Source organism: Merops nubicus, unplaced genomic scaffold (genome assembly GCF_000691845.1).
Source record: "Merops nubicus isolate BGI_N331 unplaced genomic scaffold, ASM69184v1 scaffold16309, whole genome shotgun sequence".
Lineage (NCBI taxonomy): Eukaryota > Metazoa > Chordata > Aves > Coraciiformes > Meropidae > Merops > Merops nubicus.
The window spans coordinates 28656-55290 of NW_008631833.1; the positions used below are offsets into that span (position 1 = coordinate 28656).

Here is a 26635-nt window from a genome sequence, read left to right on the forward strand (position 1 = left end):
TGGAAGGTCACTGCCGTGACGTTAGCTCTGGAAACACGCAGACCCCCTCCTTACACAGGACACCATCAGGCTCCTGTGTGACTCAGGGCTGAAGCATCAGTGCATCATCAAAATGAGGTCCCAGGATGAGTTTTCTCAGTCTCCCAAGCATCTGGCATGAGAATCAGTGGAGCAGCGAAGATAATTCAAGATAAAGCACAGCCAGACACAGCTTCAGATCAAGGGCATCTATGCACCGAGTATCCAGAGGGGACCAGAAAGAACACTCCATTCCCACAGACCTCATCCAGTTTTTCAGAAGTAGGATCTAGACTAAGCAGTGCTGCCACCCTCATGAGAGGTGAAGGTGTTTCCTGCTAAGGCTTCAACATTTTTTTATTGTAGTTACACAGAAATATTGACTCTCCACCCCCAGTAGCTTCTGTGAGCTCACTCGTTAAGACAGGCAGAACACTAACTGGAGTGGAGAGCTGCTCCTCCCAGCAGCCACAACAGCCCAGCTGTGCTGTCCACACGTCCTCTGGCCTGTGATGCACACACCCCACCACTGCTGAGGGGACAACCCTGCCCTTTTACCAGCAGGGAGACAGGGAGGGTCAATGTCCTCCCTGCACCACGCTCTGTGGCAGCAGAACACATCCACTGCCTTCTCAATTCCCTCCTATCCATGGAGCCAGCACCAGGAAAATCCTGGAAATGTGCTAGAGTGACAGGCAGACCCAAAGCTATTGCCAGATGGCTGAATCCTGAAGAACACTGACCACTGCTAATAGTCTCTATCTTCACATGATGTCCACAACCATGTCCAAGTGTGCCTGGACTCAACCATACTCATCTGATATGACTCATTTGAAGTTATCTGAAGGTGATTCCAAATCTTTTGTGCATACTAAAATCTGACTGATTGTTCTACTTGGCACCACATCAGTCCTTCATGCTTCTGTAAATGGAAAAATGCCCAGCAGCTGATGACTGTCTTTAGAATGCTAAAACACAGGAGAAACTCTTGCTGGCTTGCCCTCGTGTTGACAAGAGGAGCCACTGCTCTTCCTCCCAGAGGTCCTCACAGCTCATTACTGAGCAGCTCTCCTCCAGCAGCTTTGGTCTTCCTGGTAACAATCTGGGCTCACATCCTCCCTTGTGGACAGCAAAGAGGGACTGCCAAGCACAGAGGGGTCAGAACCACTAGGAAGAAGGTGAATATTCTGGTGTAGGAGCACCTCTCAGTCTCTCAAGAGGAAGGTTGGGTTTGTTTGTTAAAGGAAGAGGAATCTCCCCTTTTTCCCCTTGGTTCCTGATCTGCTGAGGCTGGAGAAAAAGCATCCGAGGGCTACAGATCTGACTCCACATCATCACTCACTCAGACAAATGTTTATGAAAGAATAAGCAATCAGCTCTGATTAAACACTCCTCGGCTGCAGAAGTGAATAACGCCCTATCAAAAGCTATCAACCAAAATTTATCCTGAAGAAAAAAAACTTAATCACTTTTTTTTCATTTTCCTGCTTAAAGGAAACCAATCTGGAGTGAACAGCAGCTAGATCAGAGATGTGTGGAAGCAAACCAGGGAGAAGGGAAAGTGTAACAAGAGCCAGAGGGCAGGGAAGGAGCCCAAGCTGGCAGGGAAGGCTCTTTACCTGCTCTGGCCCCTTGTCAAACATCTTCCTGGTGCGGGGGAACTGGTGGGAGTGGGGGGTGTACTGGACCCCCACGCTGCCCACGTTGGCGGGTCGCACCGAGGCCATGTCCCGCGGCACCGGCTGCTTCGGCACCTCGTTCGTCAGGCTGGAGCTGCTCGTGCTCGTGGTTGGAGGTGACCCTCTGAAGGTGGAAGAAAGGGGAAGATTTGGGTATCAGCAGGCAGGAGACTCTTACCTGTGAATTGTGTCACTGTTCTTTTATTTCTTTCTTATAAGGTTTGTGCTTCAGTGCTGTGCTTCCTCTACAAACCCAAATGAGCACGGTGCCCCCCTCCCCTCCAAGGGGCACACAAAGCCCAAAGCAAGAGTGAACCTTGACTGCACCAACGCTGGTCTGAGGACAAGAAAATGAACATTTTGGGAACCAGCAGGTCCAACAGTCACCCACCCACAGGTCACGATGTCTGACTAAGGCACGCTGAGTATTTCAGTGGGGAGACTGGAAGTCCTGTCAGCCCACAGAAAAACATTTTAATGTACAGGTAAACTGACATTTACCTTATTGCACAGTTACATTAGACTATCAGAAAATGTTAAAAACCCATCAATGAGCAGCTCTGGGCCCTCTGTTCCAACTCAGAACCTTACTGGTGCACACTGATTATGGCACTGCTAGATCTCAAGCGTGGGGCTCTCTCTTGGAGAGCAGGTTTGGGGAAATAATCAAATTTTTGAATCCCAGCTTCGCCCACACTATCATCTCAATTCCCCTGCAGTTCAGACACGGCTCAATCATCAGATAACCCTGGCTTTTATCAGCTGAAAGTGCAGAAAATACTGATCAGACATCAGTGGGAAATTCGTACAGCACACAGGTCAGGTCAGAGAGCATCAGTAAGTCCAGCAGCAGTTAGCTCTTCCTGGCTATTCATCTTTAGATGATTAGTGTGGCTTGTGACTCTTTGCCCTACAAAGGCAAACCAGGGGGAATCCCCCACCTTCTCCCAGGGCTGCTGTTTCTGAGCCCCTCTCCAGTGCTCTTGCAGCAGCCGGGGTGAGCTCAGCGTGCCCACCCCCTGGTTCAGCTAACAGGAGGGCTGCTGGCAGGGTGCCTGGCAGGGAGCTGGTGCTTACCCCACTTGGTGGATGTGCATGCCCTTGTTGGTGGGGCTGGCCGGGGCAGACTGGGTCAGCGAGGAGGTGTCCAGGATGCGCTGGGGGCGAGCGTTGACTGTTGCCTAGGAAAAAACAACCCACAGCAGAGTCCTGAACAGCCAAGACCACAAAGCACCGACTGCCACGGGTGTTACCCGGCACAGCTGCACGCCTGGGGTTGGATGAAGTCAAGCTCTACCAGCGGGGGAAGGCGTTTAAAAATGTATGTGAAAAAAAGGCTTCTGTGCAGTTCCCGACACATGAAACGATTTTACTACTCTTTTAGTCAAAAAACACTTACCAGAAAGTGCCCTGCTGTTACTTGCAGGGAAATGGCTTTGACTAACTCGGAAGCCTCTTCCCTCAGTCAGCTCAGCCCAGGAGCTGGAGCAGCACCCCGGGCAGGGGGAGCTCCTGCAGCAGCCGGGCTTCCCCCACCTCCCCACGGAGCACTGCGGGTGCTGCCACCGCCCTCACTCCCACACACACTCTGCCCCTGGTCAGAACTCCCCTCGTACCCCCCCCAGCTGCCTGAGGTGCCTCCTGTGCTGCTCCACCTCCCCTGAGGAGAGCCCAGCTCTGCTGGAGCTCGTCACACCCTCCCCAGCAGCACCACATCCACGGGGAGGCAGGGGACTGGCACAGCTGGGAGGCTCTGAGGTCAGTAAAACAGAGGCAGTCCTCCCTGGCACTCAGCCACCCGCCAAGAGAGACCCGTTTCTGGAAGAGCCTGAGAACTTGCTGTCCTTCCTCCTGGGGAAGGCCTCAAACACAAGGCAGAGAGACGTCTGCAGGCAGCTCCATCCCTGTCTCACACTCCTCCAGGCTGAGCTCGCTGCTCACCCCGTGCAAACAAGCCCCCTTCAGAAAGGGTGAAGCCTTCCATTGCTCACAGACTCCTTTCCTCCCCTTCCACACCACCCCGCCTCCTGTGAAATGTTTGAAATTTCTCACATATCGAAATAACTTTTAAAGGAAGCCCCAGACTGGCATAAAAAACCTGGAGGGACGAACAGGGCTATTCCACAGGCAAGAAAAGTGGAATCATCTCTTCCAACACTGAGAAAATCCACATCTCACAGCTCAAGAGCTGAGTGGGGCTCTCAGGTGATGACACCAGGGCTTGTATCCAGCTGAAGCCAAGCTACACAAGGTAAGAGAGGCCACCAGCTGCTGAAACACAAAGCACTAAGAAGCAAGAGCTGCTGCATGGTCTTCAGACAGCTCCTTTCACAGGTTATTCTCCTCCTTTCCCTAAAGGCCACTCATCTCACCATCACTCAGGGCTGTGGTGGAGTCTCAGATGTTAGTACAGGGGGGGCTGGTGCAGACAATCACACCATGAGAACGGAAGGAAAGTAAGAAGAATTTAGCAACTAGTGACATATTGTTATTCATAACTCATCTTAATTAGGCACAGAAGGCTCAGTGGAAGGATTCTAACAGCCAGGTCTCTGTCACCCAAAAGGGGTCAGTCACCCTGTTTCAGAGCTGGGGGACAAGGTCAGCTAATGGGAATCTGCTGCAGGGGAACACAGGGAGCAGAGTGTGGCACACACCCCAACTCTGCCTGGGAAAAGTAAAAAAAGCAGTTTCTTCTCTGAAGGCACCCAGCAGTGAGGGCTGCAGTGCAGTGACAGGACGGAGCATTTTGCTGGAGGCAGCAGCTCCCCGTTTCCTGGGGATTGCTCCTCTGCCAGTCAAATCACCTCTTTCCAGGAGGGGAGGTGGCAATTCATAATTTTGCAAATTGACTCCATGCTTAAAAAATAAAAAGAGCTCACTGTCAGAATGACTTGCTCATGCACAAAAAAGCCTGTACTCGGGAGTGATGTTATGGAGGAATAATTCCTGGGATAATTCAGCCTCAAGCCTTCCATTAAAAAACAGCTGGATGAAGTCACCTGGGAGGAAGCCAATTTCCCTTCATTAACTGTGATCTCAAAAAGTCTTCAAAGGCCAGCGTTGATTACTGGGGCCTTTCTGTTTGTTTTGGTACACACAAAAAAGCACGTTTTGCATTTTTTGAAAAGATGGGGCTGGGAACAGGAGCAGCACCACCCCAGTCTGCTCCACAAACACAACTCAGAGCCCAGGCAAATGTGGGTGAGAACAGGCAAGGTCTGATCAGCCCAGGGAACAAAGCGGCATCGCTGGCACCCGGGAGGCAGCCACGGCTGCACAACCTACTCACCAGCTGCTCAGAAAGACATCGCCCTATTTAAAGGCCCTTGGAGCTCTCCTGCAGATGAAGCTCTATGTTCATGGCTCCCTTAAAAAAAAAAAAACCCTGAAAAGGACTGGTCTTGTTTGAAAACAAAAATCCTGCTCGAGATTCACGCGGTGCCTGGCAAAGTGTTTTACAAATGCAGAGTTGGAACCTGAACTTTTGCACAGTCACAAGACTGGCAGTGCCAGCCCCAAAATTTACTGCAGGGGGTGGGAAGTGCTGCAGAATTCACTTCCTTGAGCTGCCCAACCCCACTGCTCTCCCTGTGTTGTCTGATCACCCACCAGGGCAACCGGGTTACAGGACTGACGCCTGCCTGGCACGAAGTACGTTTTAAAATCTTTAAGGCTTAAAGCACAGAGCTTGGCAGCATTTTGGGGCTGTTTAGTTCACCAAAACTGAAGCTGCAGTTCACCCACACCCTCCAGAAGCACAAGCCCGTGGCTGATGCCTTGGGCTCTTCAGCTACGAAGGCCAGCAGTAGGAGGCAGTGTCACACAGGCCACCCTGCTTTGTGCAGTTGTGTTACTGTAAAGAAAAAATTCAGGTGTCCAAGTTCCAAAATGAAGCTTCTCTCTCCCTGTATTTTGTATTAATTAGAACAAAAGGATTAAAACTCCAGAATATGTAAGTGCTTTGCTTTACATGAAGCAAGAAAACAGAACTTTGGTTTTTTTTTTTCACTCAGTGATAAAATCCAACCAAGCCCATGGAAAAGGTGTTGTTTGCACATACTCAGGAGGAGCAGAGGGCCCGTGGGCAGCAGCCAGGCTGCTCCCCTTTACTGCCAACAAAACTCCATCAGCACCAAGGAACCATCTCAGCATTAGCACACATTTAATTGTTACTGATCTGCATCATGCATGAGACAGCTCCTCTGCTCTGAGCTCACACCAGCAGAGTTCAGGCTGTAAATCCTGGCAGCACTGCTCACAGCAGGAGTTTTGTCCATAATGAAATGACTAAAGGCCAGATCATAACCCGGGATCTGAAGCCTTAATTTCCATTTTGGTGGGCTGTTAATAGGTTTTATTATTTTTTATTTTTTTTAATTATTAAAAAAAAAAGCCTTTTTAAAAGCCACCTAAGCCAAGTGGTACTGGCAAAAGCAAAGCCCACAGCATCACGAGGTGCACAGCAGTGAGCTCACTACATACAGAGCTGCCCAAACTGCTGGACAAATTGCATATTTATACTTTCCTTATGGATCTTATGGCTAAGGCAAAAAAGAAGGAAGAAGTTTTGTTCATGGAAGCATCCCCACATAAAGCTCTTCAGAACCAGGAATGCTTTTGTTCCTATTGTGCAGACCCATGTGAGAAGTCAGAGCCTCAGGAAGCCAGGGACTGTCCGAGAGGCAGAGTGTGAGATGCCTGATACCCACCCACTTGAGCTTCTGGACTCCATTCAGTATTGAATTTTGGTCCATTTTGGTCCAAACTTGTCAGAATCGACACAGAATTCACAAACCAGTCACACCAGGCACCCACACAGGTCCAGCTCTTCCCACCACCCACTGAGTGAGTCCTGGAAAAGTATTCCCTACAGGAAAGGCAGATCTGGTTCCCCTTTATCTCCCTTTTAATCCCATAGTAGGAGCAACGTGTCATTTTGCAAAGAGCCTTCCAAAAGACAAAACTCAAATAGTTTCATGCATCCAGAGCAGAGAGAGAGAAATCTTTCAGCCTTTTCCTTTCCTTAGGCACCTCAGTTTGGCATCTCCACCACTGTTGCACACCCGTATCGCCAGGGGAGGGCTGACCTCACTGCCCCCACTGTTAAATTAACTCTCTATCCCCAAACCCCAGACTGTACCACTCACCAACGTGTATACTTCAAACAAATAGAAGAGTTCAAATAAGGAGCTATTTTTTCTCAAGAGAAAATCAGATTTAAAAGCAGGAAATCTCTAAGGCATTAAAATGGTAGTGCACAATGCGGGCATCTCTTACTGCAACTTTAGCTCAGAAGCCTAAGTCTGGAGATTTGTGATTATTCACTGGAAATCACCAGTAAGAGAGGTCACCTTGCATTGCAATGGCTCATGGTCTTGATGCTGGAGCAACTAGAAAGCACGTGGGAAGGGCTGCGTTCCAACAGCTTCCTGACACCCCCGCCAGGGCAGGAGGAGGAAGGCAGCTGGTGAGAAGATGTTCTGGGGTGGCCTGGTGCTTGGTTCCAGGAGGAAGGGGAGGGTGTTCTACAGCACCTCGGGCTGGCAGCTCTGAGCCGGCAGTCACGGCAGCCTCCAGGGACATCTTGTCACCCCTGGGGATGGGATGGGATGAGATGGTGGTTTAGGCCTGGGCTGGAGAGGTGAGCAGTGGCAGGGGTGTCTGCATGCTGACTCACATGTACTAGTTCACCTGGGTTGGAGAGCCGTTGTGGCTTCAGTCTGCAGGCCAGTCCCACTTGCATTATCTAAATCGGTTTGCAAACGGATAATTTAATGAAGGATATTTAAGGATTCTCCCAGGGACCAATCTAGGTAAGCAGACTTCTAAACAAGACCTACTGGCTAAGGTCTGTGTATAATTTATAACCTAAAACAACCCCAGGCCCTCCCCCATTTATTTCTTTCACCAGATCAAGAGTTCACGAGTGTTTAGCATCTTGAAACATTAAAAGCTGCTTCTGCAACAGATCCAGACTGAACCAGGCAGAGTCCTCCCATGGACATATGGAGCTCAGTCTGCCTACACTTGGCCTAAGCACAAAAACCTTTAACACACAGGACCCTCACAGACACACACAGACACAGAAGGTCCTACCTTGTAGGCAATGCTGTTGAGAACTTTCATAGCCAAGTCGGAGACATCGGGATAGGGGTCAGCAGCTAAGTGAAGGAGTATTCTCCAAATCTGGGTGTAAACACTGTTGAAACTCACACCTAAAATAATTTAAAAAAATAGAACAACAAAAAACAAAGCCCCACAGCACATGACAATCCATCAACTCAAACTCTTTGATCTTATGTGAGAAAATTCATTAGAACTCCAAACATCACAGCGACATCGAGGAAAACATCAAGAGAAGAGCTCGAAAACACTCCACGTGGGCATTTAGTCCCTGTTTTGTCTTTGTGAACTCTGCAAGGGCTCGTAAAATGAAAGTGGGGAAAAGCAAAATAAATTAAAGACCACCTAAATAAGCTTCAGTTGAACCGCTAGTTTTCTAGGCTGCTGAAGCAAACAATCTGAAAGGCCAAGTGGAGAATGTCTTTGGACTTCCTGAGCTAAAATACTGAACAGTATAAAACCACACTTACTGGCTTATACCTTTATGGTTATTTTTATTGCTGGTTTAGACATTGGTACTCAGGTTGAGTAGTGAAAGTTTTGACTATTCCCCAAGTTTACTAAATATCTCAATGTTAAACATTAAGCTTTAGGACCTGGACCTTTGCAAAGCAGCAAGTCCAGCTGGGTCCTTCCTATTGACATTTGTACCAACTCCTTTCAATTTTCTGTTTGTTAGTTAAGGAGAATATCTGTTGTTTGGTATTTCAGCAGAAGGGACCGACACATTCAAAGTACAAATCAAATTAATAAGCGTTTGCAACAACTGACAAAATTCTGTGAACATTTTAATTTGCTCCTTTTAGGAGAAGCTTTGTTATTCCTCCTTCTAAACCCCTCAGTGTCTGCTAGTTGTAACACCGTCAGTTGGGAGTTGAGCCATTTGGGCAGTATTAAAGTGGTTGCACTAACAAAAAAAAAGGCACTAAAATAGGGTTTTGAGATGAGTCACAATCAATGGTAAATGACAGATCAAGCTGTTGCTGCATTCCCCTTCGTGTTTCTGGAGACATCTAAATATAAAGTGTTAAGTTCAGAAGAAAAGGTTCCTTGGTCAACAAGCAGCTTCTCAGCCTGCAAAGCTGCTAAACCTGATACTCAAACCAACAGAAAATAGACTTGGACAGTCCAGTTTTGAACTCTGGCCAATGAAGGCAAGTAGCAGAGGGTAATAAGCTTCAGGAGTCCACACACTGCACTTCACATGCTTGTCTGTGGCAGCCAAGGGAGCCTTTCTTCTGCCAGAAAAATTCCCCAGCGTGTGACAAAGTGTTCTGCAAAATGCAGAGGGAATATAACCTAACTCCAGCCTCCCATCTGACCTGCAGAGAAAGCATCTCCTACTCAGGTGACATCTAAAGGATGTTCCTAGTGCTGTCTGCCTACAGAGTTTCACACAGAAATCTCACATTTGTTTAAGACAGCACCACTTTGGACAGTGCTGCCCGTTTCCTGGGGGGCACCTACACAACAGACCCCTCCCTACAGCTCATCCTAACCAGCAGGAGGGGAAGGACACAGGGCCTGACAAAGACACAACAATGTCAAATTCACCCAGGAGAAATGAAATTGCTGATAATCCAAGAAAGCAATAACAACTGTCAGGAGACAAAGGGCACTGCTCTGTCACGTTTGGTGTGTGGCAGCTAAGGACAGAGCCCCACGTGCAGGACATCCCAGAGCAGGGGAGTACAGTGTGCATGGGTAGAGCAGAACTGAACGGTGCAGCTCCAAGTGCAGGTTTGGTTTTGGTCATTACAAACAAAAGCCATTGTCATTTTCAAAAGCTCCTGTGTCCTTGTTTAAAACAAAGAAAATATCCATACACAATAAGGCAAATCTCCACTCAGGAGAGGCTGAGTGAGGCCTCCCAGCCGTGCAGGAAGGTGACACAACACTCGTCTCTCTTCTCCAGCCTTCTGACCATTTAGGTTTGACTTTTGCAATTGCCACGTTCCTCCTGGAAGCTTCTATTACCAGGGAAAGGAAAAGGGGAGGGGGAAGGACGAAGCACAGGAGAGGGAGAGAGGCAAAGTGCTGCAGGCTGTGGGAGGACAGAAAGCCCCAGCCACTGAAGCAGTTAGCCAGGTAATGTCATCTGAGGTCTGCTCAGAGCTCTGCCTCCTACGTTTGGTCCTGTGCAGGAGTTACGTAAGGACCAAGGGGAAATCTGAACGGCTCGGTTTCTTTCAAAGCCCTTGAAAGACAGTAAAAGGGCAGGGAGAGAAAGGGAGAGGAAGAAGGCACCCATCAGGTCTCCCAGTGTCTCTGATCATCACCTCATTCATGACGCAGTCACGAAGAAAAAACCCGACGACATTTTTTATACATCCCAGCGTCATGAGAAACCCAAATTTAAAGCAGAACTGCACCAGTGAGATCCCTCATTCACTAGGCAGCCTTTGAAGAGAACAGAGGGGATTTCTACAAAGGCATCTCAGGCTCAGGGATGGTGCTCCAAGGACTGGTCCTTTCTTCTGCCGTCCTCCCCCAGCCCATGTTAGTGATTCAGCCGAGTGACACATCTGACACAGCTCCGTGTAAAACCCTGAGCACCAAGGCAGGGGGATAATGGAAGGCAGCAGAGGTGGCAGGGGGGACAGCAGCTTCATCTCGTGTAATGGACCCAAAATGCAAAAAACATCCAGGAGATGCAAACAAAGAGCCGAGCAAGGGGGACGGGGTGTTAATCTAAGCAGACAGCTCCGTAATTAGCCAGATAGATCCAAAGCCAGTTAAATGGACCTTGCAGTATAGATTTACACTTTCAAAATTATTCCTCTCTGCTAAGAATGTACAAAATAAATTGCCTGCCTTTACTGACGACTTTGATTTCCTTTGCATATGCATAACTCAGCTCAATTTACCAGCAAGCATCGTGCAGCAGCCCCGAGGAAGGGACCTGGCCCGAGGTCCTGCAGCTGGGTCACTGGATGCAGAAACCAGTGCTAGTGGCTTCATCTGTTCTTTCTGATTTGCCAGGCTTTGAAGGGGTTGCTTTCTAATCCCCTGTCAAACCCACCGTGGGGATTTAAGCCTCGAGCCCCAGAAGGAGGTGCAGTCTGCTCCCCAGGGCTGGGCAGAGCCCGCTCCAGGTCTGGCTGGCAGCACCAGGCACCTTCCCGAGGACTGGGGGTCTGTGTCCCACCAACACTGACCCCACCTGCTTTGTGAGCGTGTCCCACAGGAGTCCCCTCTTCCCATGAGTGACACGGGAGGTCCCGTGAGAGCTGCCTGGGTGAGGAGAACACCCGAGGTCCCAGCTCCCCAGGCTCTGCTCGGGCAGGTGTGGCTGGCAGCCTGTGCCCAGCAGGGACAGCAAAAGGGTGCTCCTGGCACAGGCCTGGCAGCCTGCAGGCTGCTCTCCTTGCACGGGGCCTGCACACTCAGAGCACGAGCTTCTTCACCTTTCAGCAGAAGCAGCTCACCAGGGAGAAGCATGTTCCTCAGAGCAGGGAATGTTCCCCTGGACCAGGGCTGTCCCAGCCAACGCAAAGGTTGTCCACCATGAGCAGCCTCTACACCAAACCTTCATTTCTAAAAACCACTCAGATCCCTGTATTTTGCTACTATGCAAGTTACTATTTATAAATGCTGTTGCTTGACCATTTACTTCTCATTATGTCTCTGCCTTTAAATATATTGCCTAGTGACAGAGCAGGCAGCTCTACCCATCCCAACACTCACTCCCTTCTGTGCAGCAGCTCACTGCCCACCCACATCTCTCCATCTCCTCACCCTCACTGCAGCAACCTCCTGCTGTAAGAGGTACTTTGAGACAGATTCTGTGACATGGCAAATAGTTTTCTGCCCTCAGCCTCTGCTGCTGGAAAAGAGAACTATTCCCCAGCATTTCATTGCTCCAAGATTTATTTTCCTCCTCCTTTGATCATTCCCTAATATGATCTTCCCAGTGATGCTCTCTGTAGGACAAAGACTTTAATCATGCAGTTTGGATGTGAATAATCAGCCTCTAAGTATGCAAAGCCCCCATCTTAATTCCTTCCCTTTCCCTATCTTAAAACTAAACTAAACATTTCCAGGACACCAAGACTAGTGCCTTGTTGTATGGAAAAAGCAGCGAGGCTCAGCTTCCCATCCCAACTAACCAAAAACTGCTCCTTGCCAGCTTGAAAATGTGAGCCAGAAAGAAATGTCTCTTCTGGTAACAATGTGCAGCCCAGGAACAGTCTGCCAGAAAACAGCACACCTAGACTAAGAGTACATGTCACATCTGGTGGGGGCACTACCTGGGGGCACCCAGCCTGTGGTTAGCTAAGAGGCTGTTTGTAAAATGGGATGAGAAGGAATGGAGAAGTTTTCCCCAAGTTCATGGGAAGAGCAACATTGTAGGATGCCACAACGTCAGTAAAGTGGATAGACTGATCCAGAATAATCCCTCTAGCACCATGTTCTTCAAATTGCAAGAGAGGAAGGAAGCCCTGAAGCAGTGAATCGAGCCAGGGAATGCAGAGTCCAGAAGGCAGAATTCAACTTTGGTTTCAAACTTCTACTTTTATTATCAGAAACTAGACTTCTGCTTTGGTTTGAGTCTACCCATGTGCTCAAAACACCCTTTTTACAGTTCTGCCTGCCTCAAATATTTGGCAGAGTCTTTACTGCAGAGCCAAATCACCACTACTTCTTCCAAAAGACAGAGACTAGAACAAAACACCTCTTCAGTCAAGACAAGGGTATCTCCCAGGTGGGTCCCTCACTGAGTCACCCCACGCTTGCCAGCTGCAGGGTGGCATTATTGCCACTAAACCTTTAAAGAAAGGGGTTAATGTGAGCCTGGGCTGGCTGGGAGCAGCCACAGTGCTGCTGAGAGGGACTGGAGCTGATGGCATTTTGAAAACTCTTTCCTTGGGGAGCAGGAGAGAGCAGGCTGGAAGATGGTGATTCTTCAGCAGCAATGAAAAAAGCCAGGCTTTCAGCAGGCAAATGCTGAAGGTAATGGGATTCTGTGTGAGTTATGAATTTTAAACACTTCCATAAGCTCTGTCGTTTCCAGCTGGATATGAGCTCCTCTGACTGAATAGGAATGAGGGAGGCTTTAGAGAACTGCTCTTTTTGCTCTCCTAGGTCTCCCTCACTCATCTCCAGCTCACCTCTAGATTCTTCTCCAGCTGAGCTGTAAAGCTCTTGAGACACACACAAGCCATCAAGCAGACACTGGTGGAAATGAGAAAACTCAGGTTCTAGCTTAAGATGGAGAGACATTTCCTAACACTGCTGTCATGCTTTAGGAGATCCAATTTCATTACCTTCAATCAAAAGCAAATTAAAAGCAAATTAATTGTTTCTAATGAACACAGGATTTTAAACTGCCACAGTGGCTCAGGAATTACAGTCCCAGAATCTTTCAACTCAGGAGAGCCAAATCACCATCATTTCCAAGCTACAGAGCAGAGAAAAAATGTTTCTTCAGTCAAGGCAAGTCTATCACCAGGTGGACTCCAAGTTACACCATCCTCTTTTCACTGACTTTTGAAGGCTATAAAAATATGGGCACCTTTACTGATTACCAAGAAAATGCAGCGACTTCCCCCAGCATTTCTCTGCTGTGTGCTGCCTTCCCTGCTCCCTTGAAGGAGGCTGCTCCAAAAGCCAGGTCCTTCTGCATGTGGCCTGTGTGACCACCCCAAAATGGTTTGGATTGTTTGAAAAACCACAGCTAGTTTAAAGCAATGCTACTGTAGCAGTTGGATGTGATGGGGAAAGTTAACTGGAAGACAACGGAGCTGAGCTAGCCCAAGATAAACATTCCAGTTTTGTTCCATAAAAGAAATGCAAACAATCCATTACACACAAATGAGCCACGTGCTGCACAAATACAAGGAAAATTTCCCTCCCTTCTGTGCTCCAGCACTTGGCTCTGCAGAGCTCTGCACATTACCCAGTCAGGTGCTGGGACACAGGCTCTGCTGAGTGGTGCTAAAGAGTTCACTGCTGTTAGAGCTTATCTGGGAGGCACTGATGGAGAGGAGACTGTAGGCAGCAGGATCAGCCATGGAACTTTTTGCACAAAAGCAGATTTCTATGAAGCACTCAGTCTTTTTGCTTTTAACACACAGCCTGGGATTTCTTCTTTTTTATGTCCTGTTTTAACAACGTCCATATAAACCCACATAGAAATGAGCTTGTCATCCCTGGGTGAGTAACACAACAAAGGGCTTGTGCTGTACAGAAACACAGCCCCTGGGAAAGCTGCACGGGGAAGCAGCTAGTGCCAGTGTGCCCAGCTGCTCTCCATGGATGGGGAGTCCTCCAGTGAAACTGCCCTGGATGTGAAATTCCTGGATACACCACATTTTGTGCTCAAATTCCCAATGGCACTGCTGTCCCCAGCAGTGAACCTACACTGGAGGAGCCCCCAGTCCTCCACCAGAGCAGGAGGGGCTCTGCTCTGCATGTAACCAGCCACACATGACAGCAGCATCTCCACTGGTAGGAGAAATTTCGGTGGAGTAAGATCTAGCAGGAGCTAATATCCAAGCTTTCCACAAAAGCTAGCACAAGCACATGAAGAAAGGGGACACCAAAGGAAGGGCAGGAGAGTTTTACTCACCTATCAGTGAATTCAGGGAAGAGTAAGAGCTGACTCGTCTCATCTTGTCAATAGTCTCAAACGACAGGATATACTCCTCATTCTCAGGGCTGCCCAAGGTGCTGCTGGCACTGCTGCTGGTGCTGAGGTTCCCAGGAGAAAATGCAACAGAGCTGCCAGCTGCCAAAAGAAAAAGGGGCCTGGTGCTGAAACAAGGACTGGTGAGAGAACAGGTTTTACCCAGAAGCAACAGCCCTTTTCTAAACCCTGCAACACGCCAAGGAGGCAAAGGCAAATCCACAAGCTCCCCTTTACACACGGGATGTTTAAATGCAGAGCAAACATCAAGGGGGCAGAAAAGACTCAGTTAAAAATCCATGTATGTGAGCAAGTTGGAAGGCACCTTTCTGGTCCCCAGACACTCAGAACAATCAATAATGATGACAAAAAATATTGAAACTAATTATGAGGAGGCTTCTCATCTAAGCCCTCGGAGCTGGCAGCGGGATAATCTGGGCTAAAGCGCTGCCTTCAGCTCCTGTCGTCTTGCACGTGGCATTTCCTGGCTTGCAAGAGCTGGGTAAGGAGGAGGTAAAGAAAAAGCAGAGAATTTTGAAATCTCTCTTACATTCTTCGTTCAGGCTGAGGTTCTGCAGGGACTTGTTCAGGTTCCTAGCTGTGGTGACTGCTCGGATGTTCCCGTAGGAGCTGACGGAGCGCAGCCGGGGCGTGCAGGGACCGTCGCGCACCGGTGTCAGGCTCCCACCCTCTGTGGATGCAAAACTGAGCAGTTACAGATGTAGCCAAAGCAACCACAGCCTTTGGTTATTTCCCAGCAAATAGATAACCGAAATACTCCCAATACAAACAGAATTTAGTCATTGGCTGTGAGGCTAAAGCAGAACGAGGCAGGAGAAAGGCTCCTCTGCACGTGGAATCAGCAGCGTCTCTGCTGCTCAGGCTGGGATTTTGTTCCCTCCAGTAAAGCAGGGGAGCTGAGCCTTGCCAGTGCCAGCAGAGCACCCAGAGAGGCACGAGGGCTCCTCTCTCCAGGTTGGTGCTGGGCCACTGCCCAGACACTCTGCTAGAACACGCTGCTACAGCAGGCACCATTCCGAGGCAGCATTTGCAGGCTCCTGTCTGCTGCTCGTTACAAATCCAGGACATTTCCTCATTATAAAGAGCTATGAAAATTCTGGTTTCCTGACCAAATATTCAGGTCTGTTTTCAGCTCATATTTCACCCACGACCTGGATACATATAATTTCCCAGACTTTCTCATTTTCATCCCTGAATACACACACAGTACCATGCCTTCAAAGCAGCTGTTTTATTTCACTGCAGAGGTGGCTGCATTACAGTGGTGGGGCTGGTGCTTCCAGTGTGTCCTACTTATAAATACTTCAGGATTCTTTTGGGTAAGGAAAAAACACTGGATAAGCTGCAGGTAATGTTTATTTCCTGTAACAAAAGGACGACTGGGATGAACCTTATTTTCCAATATGATTTAGTTATTCAGACAATAGGGAGATTAAACTACTCATTGCAGAGGCAGCACATGCTCTTGTCTCCAAGTTCCTGTTGGAACAGTCCCATTATCCTTCAAGATTTCCAATGTGCTAGAAACTGAGGTTAGCAACAATTTCCTCAGGGCTTTCCACTCCTCACATAAAGCAGCAGACACAACAAAAGGGATGGGACTATCTCACAGAGCATAAAGCTCTTCACTGCTTCTTGGCTGGTGCTTTACAAAGAGTATAGCTGGTTCATTGTTGTGTGGTGAGGCTTCTCCTTAGGTCAACATGACACTGAAGTTTCAGGTATAATTTGAGGGGTGGGAGGTAAAAAAAGTCTGGTAAAGGCAGTGTACTGCCTTGGCAAAGATAATTCAGTCTTGATCTGAAGGGAATGCCTCTGAATGTGACAGGGTGCTCAGGCTCTGCAGCATGCTGGTGAGCCACCAGTGGTTTAGATGGAGGCACAGTGGAGGATGCAGTTCTCCAGTGCCACACAGACATCAGAGCTTCCCACCATGGCACTGCACTTTGTGGCAAATCACCACCAGCAAGAATTCCATTCTGTTGGGCAGACTCCTTAAATAAAAGTTCCCAAGAGCTTTCAGGCTGTACATTTCCTGCCCACATAAACACCAAACACCTACCTGTGGTAGCTGGAGAAGGGAGGGGGTAATTCTTCTCTTCTTCCATGAACTGCAAGGCAACAGTGCAGAAATTGCTCTCGTACTGAACCACCAGGTGACTCAGAGCCACCACCAGCTCCTATGGAAAGAGCAGAAGAAACAGGAATTTTGTGGTTACACAGGTCAGAGACAATAGGTCAAAGGGAAACACAGAACAACATGGTCATAGTGAGGTGGGGAAGGTAGGTAAGGGGAGGTTCAGACCCTCAGTTAGGGACTGCTTGCTCTAGGTACTTGGAAAGAGCAAAGGGGAGAGGTGGAGAGCTGGCTTTGCCTGCTGCTCTCTGTTCAGGGGACTAACCTCCAAAAGAGAGATTTATGCATTTTAAAGAGCAACTGCAACATGTAGTTTTTTCTTGAATTAAACTGATTAAATGCTGGAATGAGGCAACAAAAACTAGTCCTCACAATGCCAGTGACAACTGTCAGGGTGTTGGTGTTCCAGCTGAGTAAACACAAGCATTAGGACACCCAGGTACACCCATCATGAACAAGCCAGAATGTCAACAACTGCTTAATATACTTGTTGATGTACAGTGGCACATCAGAAATTAGAATTGTAGAATGTCTGGGCTGGAAGGGACCTCCAAAGCTCATCTAGTCCAACCCCCCTGCCATAAGCAGGGACGTCTCCAACTAGATCAAGCTGCTCAGAGCCTCATCCAGCCTGATCTTGAATGTCCCCAGGGATGGGGCCTCCACCACCTCTCTGGGCAACCTATTCCAGGGATCTATCACCCTCATACTGAAGAACTTTTTCCCTAACATCTAACCTGAATCTCCCCTTTTCTAGCTTAAAGCTACTACCCCTTGTCCTGTCATTCCAAACCCCTGTGAACAGTCCCTCCCCTGCTCTCCTGTAGCCCCTCTCAGGCACTGGAAGGTTGCTATAAGGTCCCCCCAGAGCCTCCTCCTCTCCAAACTATAATTCCCCAAAACCTGGAGAACTACTTTGAAGCAGCCTGTCATCCATCCTTGTGCTTTCAAAAGCAGAAGGATCTTGTTACTGAACAGAGCTCTCAGGTTCTCTCTGCAACACTCTTCCTCCCTCTCCTCTTCCTCCCCTAGGACTGCCACGTCCTCCATGATTCTAGCAACACGTTGCTATTTCATTTAAAACCTGATGTCCTATAATGGAAAACACTGCAATCAAAACAGCAATCAATCAACACAAGAGCATTAGGAGTAGTGTAGCCCAGCAAGAATTCTCAGTGTCTTGTGCATCTGAAAAAGACCTGAGTGTAATCATTCTCCCTCCTTACCCCTGCCTTCACATTCTCTTTAAAATAAAAAAACCAGGACATAAAAATCCCCACAACGCCCCGAGACTGCCAGTCCTAGTTTGGATGTTTGCTTAGTGAAATGCAAGAGCTGAATGAGAGGTCTGCTGTTAAACACCAGAAACATTTTGATCTGAACAACAATCCTGTCAACCCCCCGGCACAGTGCCCTGCTCCACTTCACTGGTACTGTGCTGGTGGGGAGGCTCCTCAGGCTGCAGAGTGTGCACTGAAAAAGGGCAAGTGGACAAAGGGCATCCCAGGATGCTCCGGAGGTGGCCCCTGGAGCCTGCAGAGAGGGGCTCAGCACCGAGGCTCCACCCACAGCAGCAGGTCCATGCTGCTCTCCTCACCAGGGCCGTCACTGTGCGCGTCGCTGCTCAGCAGTAACAGAAGTTTAAAGGGCTTCGTGACGAAACAGATATTTCCAAGTGAGTCAGACTCATTGAAAAGCCTCTGAAACAACGCAGGCGTGACCGAGCTCAGCAGCAGGAGCCCCCCCAGGCCCTCCCCCAAGCCCTGCTGCACCTTTCTGACCATGGGGCTCCCGTCGTTGATGAGCTGGGCCAGCATCATGGCCACGTTGTGGTCGATGGTGGTGGAGTGGTCAGTCCTCTCAGCAGAGTTGCCCACAAAGGTTCCCAGTGCGAAGACTGCAGCGCAGCGGACCTGGGGACACAGGCAGTCATCATCATTCCCCTCTGGTTTCCAGCCCAAAGTTGGCCAGTGGGATTTTTTTTTATCCCCTCAAAAGGCATCTCTGGAAACCAGGATTATTATGTCAGGTAAATAGTGAGGGTTAAAGAGAAGCCCATAGAGAGTAAAAACCAAAACAGAGTCTGAGCGCCGAGTTTTAAATATTCACAGATGCAGGAATATATTTAATTTCCCCAAACACTTGGTGACCTTCCCATGGGTGATTTTTTCCAGTCGATGTTGCCTAGAATATTAATTAACAGGAGTAAGGTACACAGGGAGTTACGGATGGGATATGAATCTCCTTAATGAGAATGCTGAACTATAGTCTTTGGATAAGGGCTTACAGAAAGATGACAGGAAAAAAGAAAGGGAGAAAAGGCAGCGGCTCAAACCAGGGTAAACTTTGCTAGATCACACCAGGAAGAGAGGGATCAGATGGCTCAGTCATCTTCCAGCTTGCCTCAGCAGGGAGAGCAGAATCAGGGGGTACAGTGCAACGGGGGACTGGAGGATGTGCCCCCCCAGGGGCGTGGGTGTCCGTGGGGACAGTGAGCCTGGCTGCCACACAAACCCACCCACAGATGGGGAAAGGCAGAGCCAGAGAGAGGAGGAGGAGGATGCAGGACAGAAAGAGTGAAGGTAGAGGGGAATCTCATCGTTAATCACAGCACGTTGGCAGTGGTGTTTATCTCCAGGCTCCCCTCTCCCACCCGGGATGTGATTTCAGAGGGCTCTGACAGGCTCTGTCAATCACAGCCCAGCTCAGCACAAGAACTGCTTCTCTCTCAGAGCCTGTCACACAGGTAGCACACATGCCATTAAAGATGCACTCGCACACGTACCAGGAGAAGTAGTTTTCATACTTGGACAAAAAGACTAGAGGGTTTTTTGCAATGCAGAGTGAGTTTTGGGACCACATTTTTAACAAGCTTCTGATATGCAAGTAAGCAAAAAACCGTGGTGTTTCCTAACTCCAGTGCCAAGACTCCAGGGCTTTGGGGCTGTTTGAATTCCCCCTGCATTTCTCTGGTTACTTCTCTTACAGGGCTTCTGTGATTTGCACCACACCTTGAAGAAACAGCCACAGAATCTTCCTTCGAACCAGACACAATTGTAAAGCTCTTGAAAGCCTTGGTTTTGTAAGAATTTCTGTAGCACTCTGCCAGAATTCTGACAATTCACCTGGCATTTACTTAACCAGCTGGATTTTTACCTCTGGGATTGGATCCGAGAGGAGGCTGTAGAGCTTTTCATGAGCACTGTCTCTCACCCCACACCACCTGGCTGAGTCAAAGTTCTGCCAAATGCGTCCTAAACAAATGGCCACCCACTGACGCAGGAGAGGATGTGGATCATTCAGCTGCTCCAGGCAAATAGCAATCAGGTTTCCTTGAAGGCAAGCTTCCTAAAACACAAATCAATGCAATTTATTTTGCATGACAGCTTCCCACCTCATCACCAGAAAAGATTATTTCTGCAACAGACAGGAAATCAAGAGAAAATAATTATTTAGTGGTTATACACTCATCTTGTCACAAAATACCATTTGGAAGCAGTATGAAGGGAAGGTCAACCACACGCTGCTGTAGCTAAACAGTGGAGCATTAGAAACGCTCCCTGTAATGCACACAGCCTGATTTCTCCTCACTGGAAATACTCCTCACACCTGTCAGAGCCCCAAGGTTTATGGCTCACTCCATACACCCTTCCCCAGAACTTTATCACAGCCATCAAGCTCCCCCTTGACAGGAACTAGGCACTATTTGTCTAACAGCACCTCGCTGTGCTGCCCGGAGGGGCCGTTCTGGAGTGGCTGTGTCCGTAACCTCCCCTGCCAGGTGCCAGCTACATAATGCATTTGTCACTCCTCCAGGTCAATTCTTCTTTTAACCCCCACAAAAATAACACCAAACGATCTTCCATTTCAGTTTTCCAGTTCAGGGGTTTGCTTTAATGCAAGCCAGGGCACTTTCATCAAAGCACAGGCACAATGCAGGGAAGAGGCAGGAAAGAAGGAAGGCAGAAGGACGTTGGGACTCACCTGCCCAGTGTTGTAGTTGTTAACAATCACAGCCAGGATAAAAGCTGTCATTGTCCTGTGTTCAGCCTAAAAACAAGACACAACTAATTGTTATCCAGAAAACAGGTCAGAGAACCACCACAGCCCATGCTGTCTGAAATGGGAGATTATTCTAAGTATGGTTGGTATCGCATTATAAGAACAAGACAGGGAAAAACAAGCTAGAGCTTCTCATCACACAGCCCTGTCACCAGTTACACCTGAGACACTTCACCAGCCTGCCCACACCACCCTCCAGCCAGCCCCCTGCACTGCTCTGGAGGATTTGCACAAATACCACAACAAAGAGGGAACTGGGAGAGCAGCCAGCCCTCAGGAGCCCCCAGCTCCCACCCCCAGCACTGAGCTATCGGCACTCATGTGGCTTTAAACAAGTGTGGAAATTCTCCCTTGGTGTGGCTATCTCTGTCGTGCAGCCTGGCAGGGGCATTTTTAACTCCCCTGGAGACCAGCTCCACAGCCCATAGCACCTCTCCCCAGCAGAGCAGGGGGTGCCACAGCAGAGGCAGGTGGGGGGCACCCACGGCGTCCCAGCAGCGGCAGGTACACGAAGACAAGTGACACAAAGGCTGGAAGAGTCAGAATGGAGAGGACTTGTCCTTACTGGCATGTAGGGATCTGCCAGAACTGAGAGGAAATACTTGTGACCGTTGTCCTTCACCAGGTCAGCTTGGCACAAAATGAGACAGAGAAAAACACAATGAGTACAATAGCATAGAAATGATTTTTTCCTCCAGTATTTCACGTCTTCATCATTTTTCTCCAATCTTGTTTCCACCAGGGCCACAACCCACCACCCTGCAGGAGAAGGGCCCACAAGGAGGCACAGGGTCTACCAGGGGACCCTCCACCACGACACAAACAGTAGCTGAAAACATCATCTCCTGCTTAGAAGAAGAGTTAAAGCTGACATCTCTCTGTCCCACATTAAACCTTCACCGGTGTTGGAGAGCCACCAAAGGCAAAACTCAGGATGAGTGTGATTCATTTTTTTTCTTTTTTACATTTATCAGAAAAAAAGAAAAAAAAAAAGTAAGATGAGATCTTCTAAAAGCCCCTTATCTAATTCTCACTTGATTCTCAATCCCAATCAAGGCAATTAGCCCACCATAGATCAGGTTTGCTGCTAATTGCTGCTCAATACCATCTAGTTGTACAGCCAGGTGTCTACCCAAGCAGTGCCAGATCCCAGTGGGACCTGTAATGGTGCCTGGGCAGGGAGCAAACACCTTCCCTCCAGAGGAGGTGATGGCCACGTGGCAGCTCCCAGGAGCCAAGCAGCAGCTCGTGCTCCATGCTCAGAGGGACGTGGGCACTCCTGGCAGTGAGCACACAGCCCAGGCTGCTGCAGGTCTCTCAGGGTCACTCCTCGTCCCCCCAGCTTCCCACTGGCTCTTACCCATGGACTCCAGAACCAGGGAGGGTTTAGGGTGGGTCTGGTCTGTGACCCTTCTTTAATGAACACAGCACCCTCTTCCCCATGGCTCTGGGAGGTGCAGTTTGATAGCACAGTCCTCCCTGGTTCTTTCTGTGCCACTGGAGCAGATTTTCCAGTTCAGGCTGGCAGCCAGGATGGAAGAATGTCTTGGCAGTGTTACCACACATCCTGCACAGGCAGGACAACTCTGGGAGTCTGCTACACACAATAAACCCAACACATGCTCCTCCTACAGTGGCCCCTGAGCCATTACCAGTAACCCTGCACGGGTCAGAGGAGGAATTATTCATTCTTTACATATCCATTCTTTATATTCTGTCCAATCCCCTGCCTAGACAGGACTAGGTTTTGATGAGAAGACTTCAATCCATCTACACAAACAAGACTAATCACTGCATTATTTGGTCAAGCACTGGCATGTATTAAATCAGTCCAGCAGTAGCGTGTGGCAGCATGACACAATCACAGAATCATTTTGGTTGGAAAAGACCTTTCAGATCATAGAGTCCAACTGTTCCCCCAGCCCTGCCAGGTCCCCACTGCCCCGTGTCCCTCACCCCACATCTCCACGGCTTGGAAACCCCTCCACAATCAAACCACACACAATAACAAACTGCAGAGCACCTCGCTGCCTCTAGCAGCCTGTGAGGAGAAGAACACAGGCTTTCCTGGGGGAGGATCAGCAGTGAAGCATGTGGTGTACACCCTGTTTTTCCTAGCATACCAACTCAGGCTTCAGGTTGACATATTAGGGTTAAACTGAAATAATCCATACTACAAAAGTGAAAATGTAAAGAGGAAACACTGACTTGGCAATCAGATTCCCTGTGACTGAGGTTCTATCGTATGCTTCATGCCAGAGACAGCATCATGTATTTTTTATCAGGCGTAGAAGGTGAAGGAGGGAACTAATTGTTAAAAGGAGAGGGGATGGCAAGACAGAGATGCAAGAGAATATTTCATTGCTGAAGGGAGTAGAGATGCTGGTTTTGGCAGACCAAAGAGCAGAGGGGATGGATTGATGCCAGGCTGCAGCTACGAGAGGCTTTCCTGACTTCTGTGTAATGCAGCACAAAGAACAGGCTTCCTTTCCCCCCTGCTTTTCATTCTCAGGGTGAACACTTCATGTTTCCTACAAAACCCAATCTCCTCACTATAATGTCAGCAAACAGACACCAACAAAGAGAAGGTTGCCCATCTTCATACTGCATTTGCTGTGCTGCCACTGTTATCCAAGCACCTGAGGCTCGAGGGAGGGACGTGGCTTCTCTGAAGCCAGCAGACTTGCTCAAACCCTCCCCGCTTGGATCCTGTGAACAACACGGGGAGCCAGCACCACAACACCTCCTCCTCAAGGAATAAGCAGCTACGCTTGTGAATAATAATACAGCATGACCAAAACAAGCTGCAGGCTTGGTGTGAAAGTTCAGAACTTACATAAAATATAAAGTTCCCAGTGCTGAGGAGGGACTCGAGCACAGATCTCCTTTTTCTCCTTAGTAGCATGCATGTGCTCCATATCCCAGCCCTAAAAAATCCCACAAGTTCCTGGAATTCAGCAGCAGTGCTCAGGGGTGCCCTGGGGGCCCACACTGGTCCAGGAACCCTCACTCCAAACCATCCTCAGCAAACACTGAACTTGAATATTCGTATGAATGGCAGGATGAGCAATGGTAGTAACCACCCTGCCAACAAATGCCACATCTGGAAAGCAAGCGTATGATTTGTGGCACCCCCTTGCTTTAAAATGTATGAGGAATGTTTGGTTTCTGTTGCCTTCAGCCAGCTCTTTGGAGCAGTAAGATCTCTGCTTTGCTGTCCCACTCGAGTGGTATTTTCAGTACTGTCTGTTGTGCAGGTTTTTTTTGTCTTGTTTAAAACCCTGAATATAATCCTTATTGCAAGTGGGGGTGTTTTTTTTTCTTCACTAAATTCAAGTATTTAAGATTGAGAAGCTGCTGTTTACCAAACGTTATCAATGTACTGAGTTCTTAACCTGAACTATCTCTGGAAGTGCTGCAGCCATCTCCACGTGGCAGCACACACCAAATCCCACCCAGCAGGGACCACAGCAGGACCTGTGAGCCACCACTCACTCTGCAGCTCTGCAGGCAGATTGTCTAGAAGCCCAGCAGGCTTCAGGCAGAGATGACTAGAGTCCTATGAAAACACATCTGATTATATATGGAATTAAAGCAGATTGATCTAAACTTTCCAGTGTTTATTAGGGACACCTCTGTATTGCACACCAACAATTCTGAGGTGCAGTGTTTCTGTAATGCCCTTGATTTGTCCTGTAATTCTTAGGACAAAAATCAGTTCTCCACAGCATCCCACGCTGACTGAAGGCACCACCCAAATGGAGAGGTGGTGCCCTGTGCTGCTGCCACCTGTCAGAACACCTTCCTCCTGCCACCCTGCCCAGAGGGAGGCAGGGACCAGCACAGAAAGAGGATCTTAGCAGATATTCTGCTCTCCAGGGCACTAGGGAGTCTTATATAAATTGTTCTCAGTCACATCCAAATCCAAAGAGGAATGAGCAATCAGCTGAGCTCCAGTCCTAATGAAAGTCATTTCACCAGCTACAGTCTCCTGAAACCAAACAAAATATATGCACAGGGGACAGCAGACAAAGGAGAGAGACAGCACTGTACAATCATTGGGAGGATGAAGATTATCCTGCAGAACATTTGCAGACAAACACACTCCCATATGCCAGGGGAGCCTGGATGAGGAACCAGAGGAGAGCTGAGGATGCTGCTGCAGAGCATGGCACCCTCAGACCCACACCCCCAGCACTAACAGCCAGTCCCTGTAGCCTAACAACAACTATTGAATGCACCCTTCACTCAGCACTTCCTGCCTCCCTCAGCTGCCCTGCAGCTCTCACCCCTCTGAGTCCTGCAAAGCCCATCTCCAGGACACTGCTCCCCACGGCCCAGGGCACAAACCGTGGCCAGAACACCCCCAGATCATCCCCCCCCCTGCAGCATGCAGATACTGGGTGGCTGCTGGTTTGTTCAGATAAATTTACACCCTGGAAGCGTGGAGGGTTGGGGAAGTGGAGCAGGCTGAACAGAGAACTCAGAATCCACACAACAGGCAGGCTGCAAGACTGGGTCGTGTCAACCTGCTCAAAATTCAGTTTGTTTCAGAGAGAAATGGCCAAGCCTTGTGTCAGCAGAGGAGGGAAAGGACATGTCTGTATTGATACGTAGCTTATATCACAAAAGTGTTCTTTTAGCTTCTGATACGATGAGCTTTTATTCCCTTTAGTGTGACAGCTGGAGCTGGTGCCTGTCCCCTCCCTCAGCAGCACCCACTGCTGGAGCTGCCCCCTCCTCACCTGCCCCGTTTGTTTGTGGGGCCAGCGAGTGAAACAGCAGAAAGAGCTCCAAACACAACATGTAAGAGCATCCTTCCTGTTGCTTTCTCATAAAGCACAGCCCACCACAGGAGTGATGCAACACAGCAGAGCACAGGAGGGGGCAATGCTGATGCTGGCACAAGGTGTAAGGAAAGGAGCCCCCTCAGGCTGGCTTCACCAACCCATTGAGGGAGGGCACGACACCTGGGGGTTGGACTAGAAGATCTCTAGAGGTCCCTTCCAACCCCAAACATCCTATGGCACTCTGTGGGAATTATACATGAGCCTACTCTGAAACATACCTGGGGCTGAAGCGTCAGCCATCAAAAATAAGCTGCTCAAGAGTAGCTTTAAGATGAATAGTTTTCATTTTGTTTGCTTTCCAAAACCCTCTCAGGATGTTAATGAAAATATATTTATAAAACTAAACCTGACAACACTAGATCAACAGTGGGGAAATTCCAACAAATTCAATATGATTCCCCATGCTGAAATGGAAGAGATAGAACAGAAATAAACTCCCAAATAGGCAAGATCCAACTTCTACAAGCAGTTCAGACAATTTTGTATCAGCTTATTATCACGCCTGCAATTAACTGTGTGCACCACTGCTAATAATTTTATATCGCTCAACTAATTGCACCCACAAAGCACAGAGTCATGTATATGACTATACAAATTATCTGCAGCTACTTACCTGCTTAATTATTTATTTTAAATCCAACAAACTAGAGCTCTAGCTAAGGCTGCCTTCAATAATCAGGGCTTAGCTTTTCAACCTCACGCCAAAAGGTGCCAGAATATTGTAGAGAAGACCAGAATCACAGACCCATGAGAGGAGTAACTGGTCTCCTGTGGGGGGGTGAATACTGTGCCAACCATCTTCAACGTGGCAGCACGACTCCCAAGACTATCCACAGCCTGCTTTGATAACTGACCCAAACAGTCTTGAAGAAAACAGGTTTGATCACCATCTAAAGTGAACAAATTGAGGGAGAGGATGAGCATGTGGATGTGTGCTCTCACCTGGGAAGAGGTGACAGAAGGTATGAGTGTGTTTGAGCCCCTTCAGTGAACAGAGCAATATCTTTCCCAAGAAAGACACAACCAGTGAGATCTGATGGCTTTCACCTAGAGCACCTACACCCTAGAACCAGAGGAGGGATGAGGAACTGTGGGATGTGAGCATGACACTGCA

At 48.6% G+C, this 26635-nt stretch overlaps 1 protein-coding gene across 1 annotated transcript in view; it reads right to left on the minus strand.

Annotated features, from left to right (window-relative positions):
* Positions 1-26635, minus strand: part of RPTOR (regulatory associated protein of MTOR, complex 1) — a gene marked incomplete at both ends in the record, with an annotated part of 97559 nt that overhangs the window by 26413 nt on the left and 44511 nt on the right. The window contains 10 exons of the mRNA XM_008947726.1: positions 1638-1821; positions 2775-2878; positions 7797-7915; positions 14395-14553; positions 15002-15142; positions 16535-16652; positions 18382-18522; positions 19766-19957; positions 20594-20659; positions 21237-21312. Coding sequence (XP_008945974.1) covers positions 1638-1821; positions 2775-2878; positions 7797-7915; positions 14395-14553; positions 15002-15142; positions 16535-16652; positions 18382-18522; positions 19766-19957; positions 20594-20659; positions 21237-21312 — 1300 coding nt within the window. The remainder of the gene's footprint in view (positions 1-1637; positions 1822-2774; positions 2879-7796; positions 7916-14394; positions 14554-15001; positions 15143-16534; positions 16653-18381; positions 18523-19765; positions 19958-20593; positions 20660-21236; positions 21313-26635) is intronic.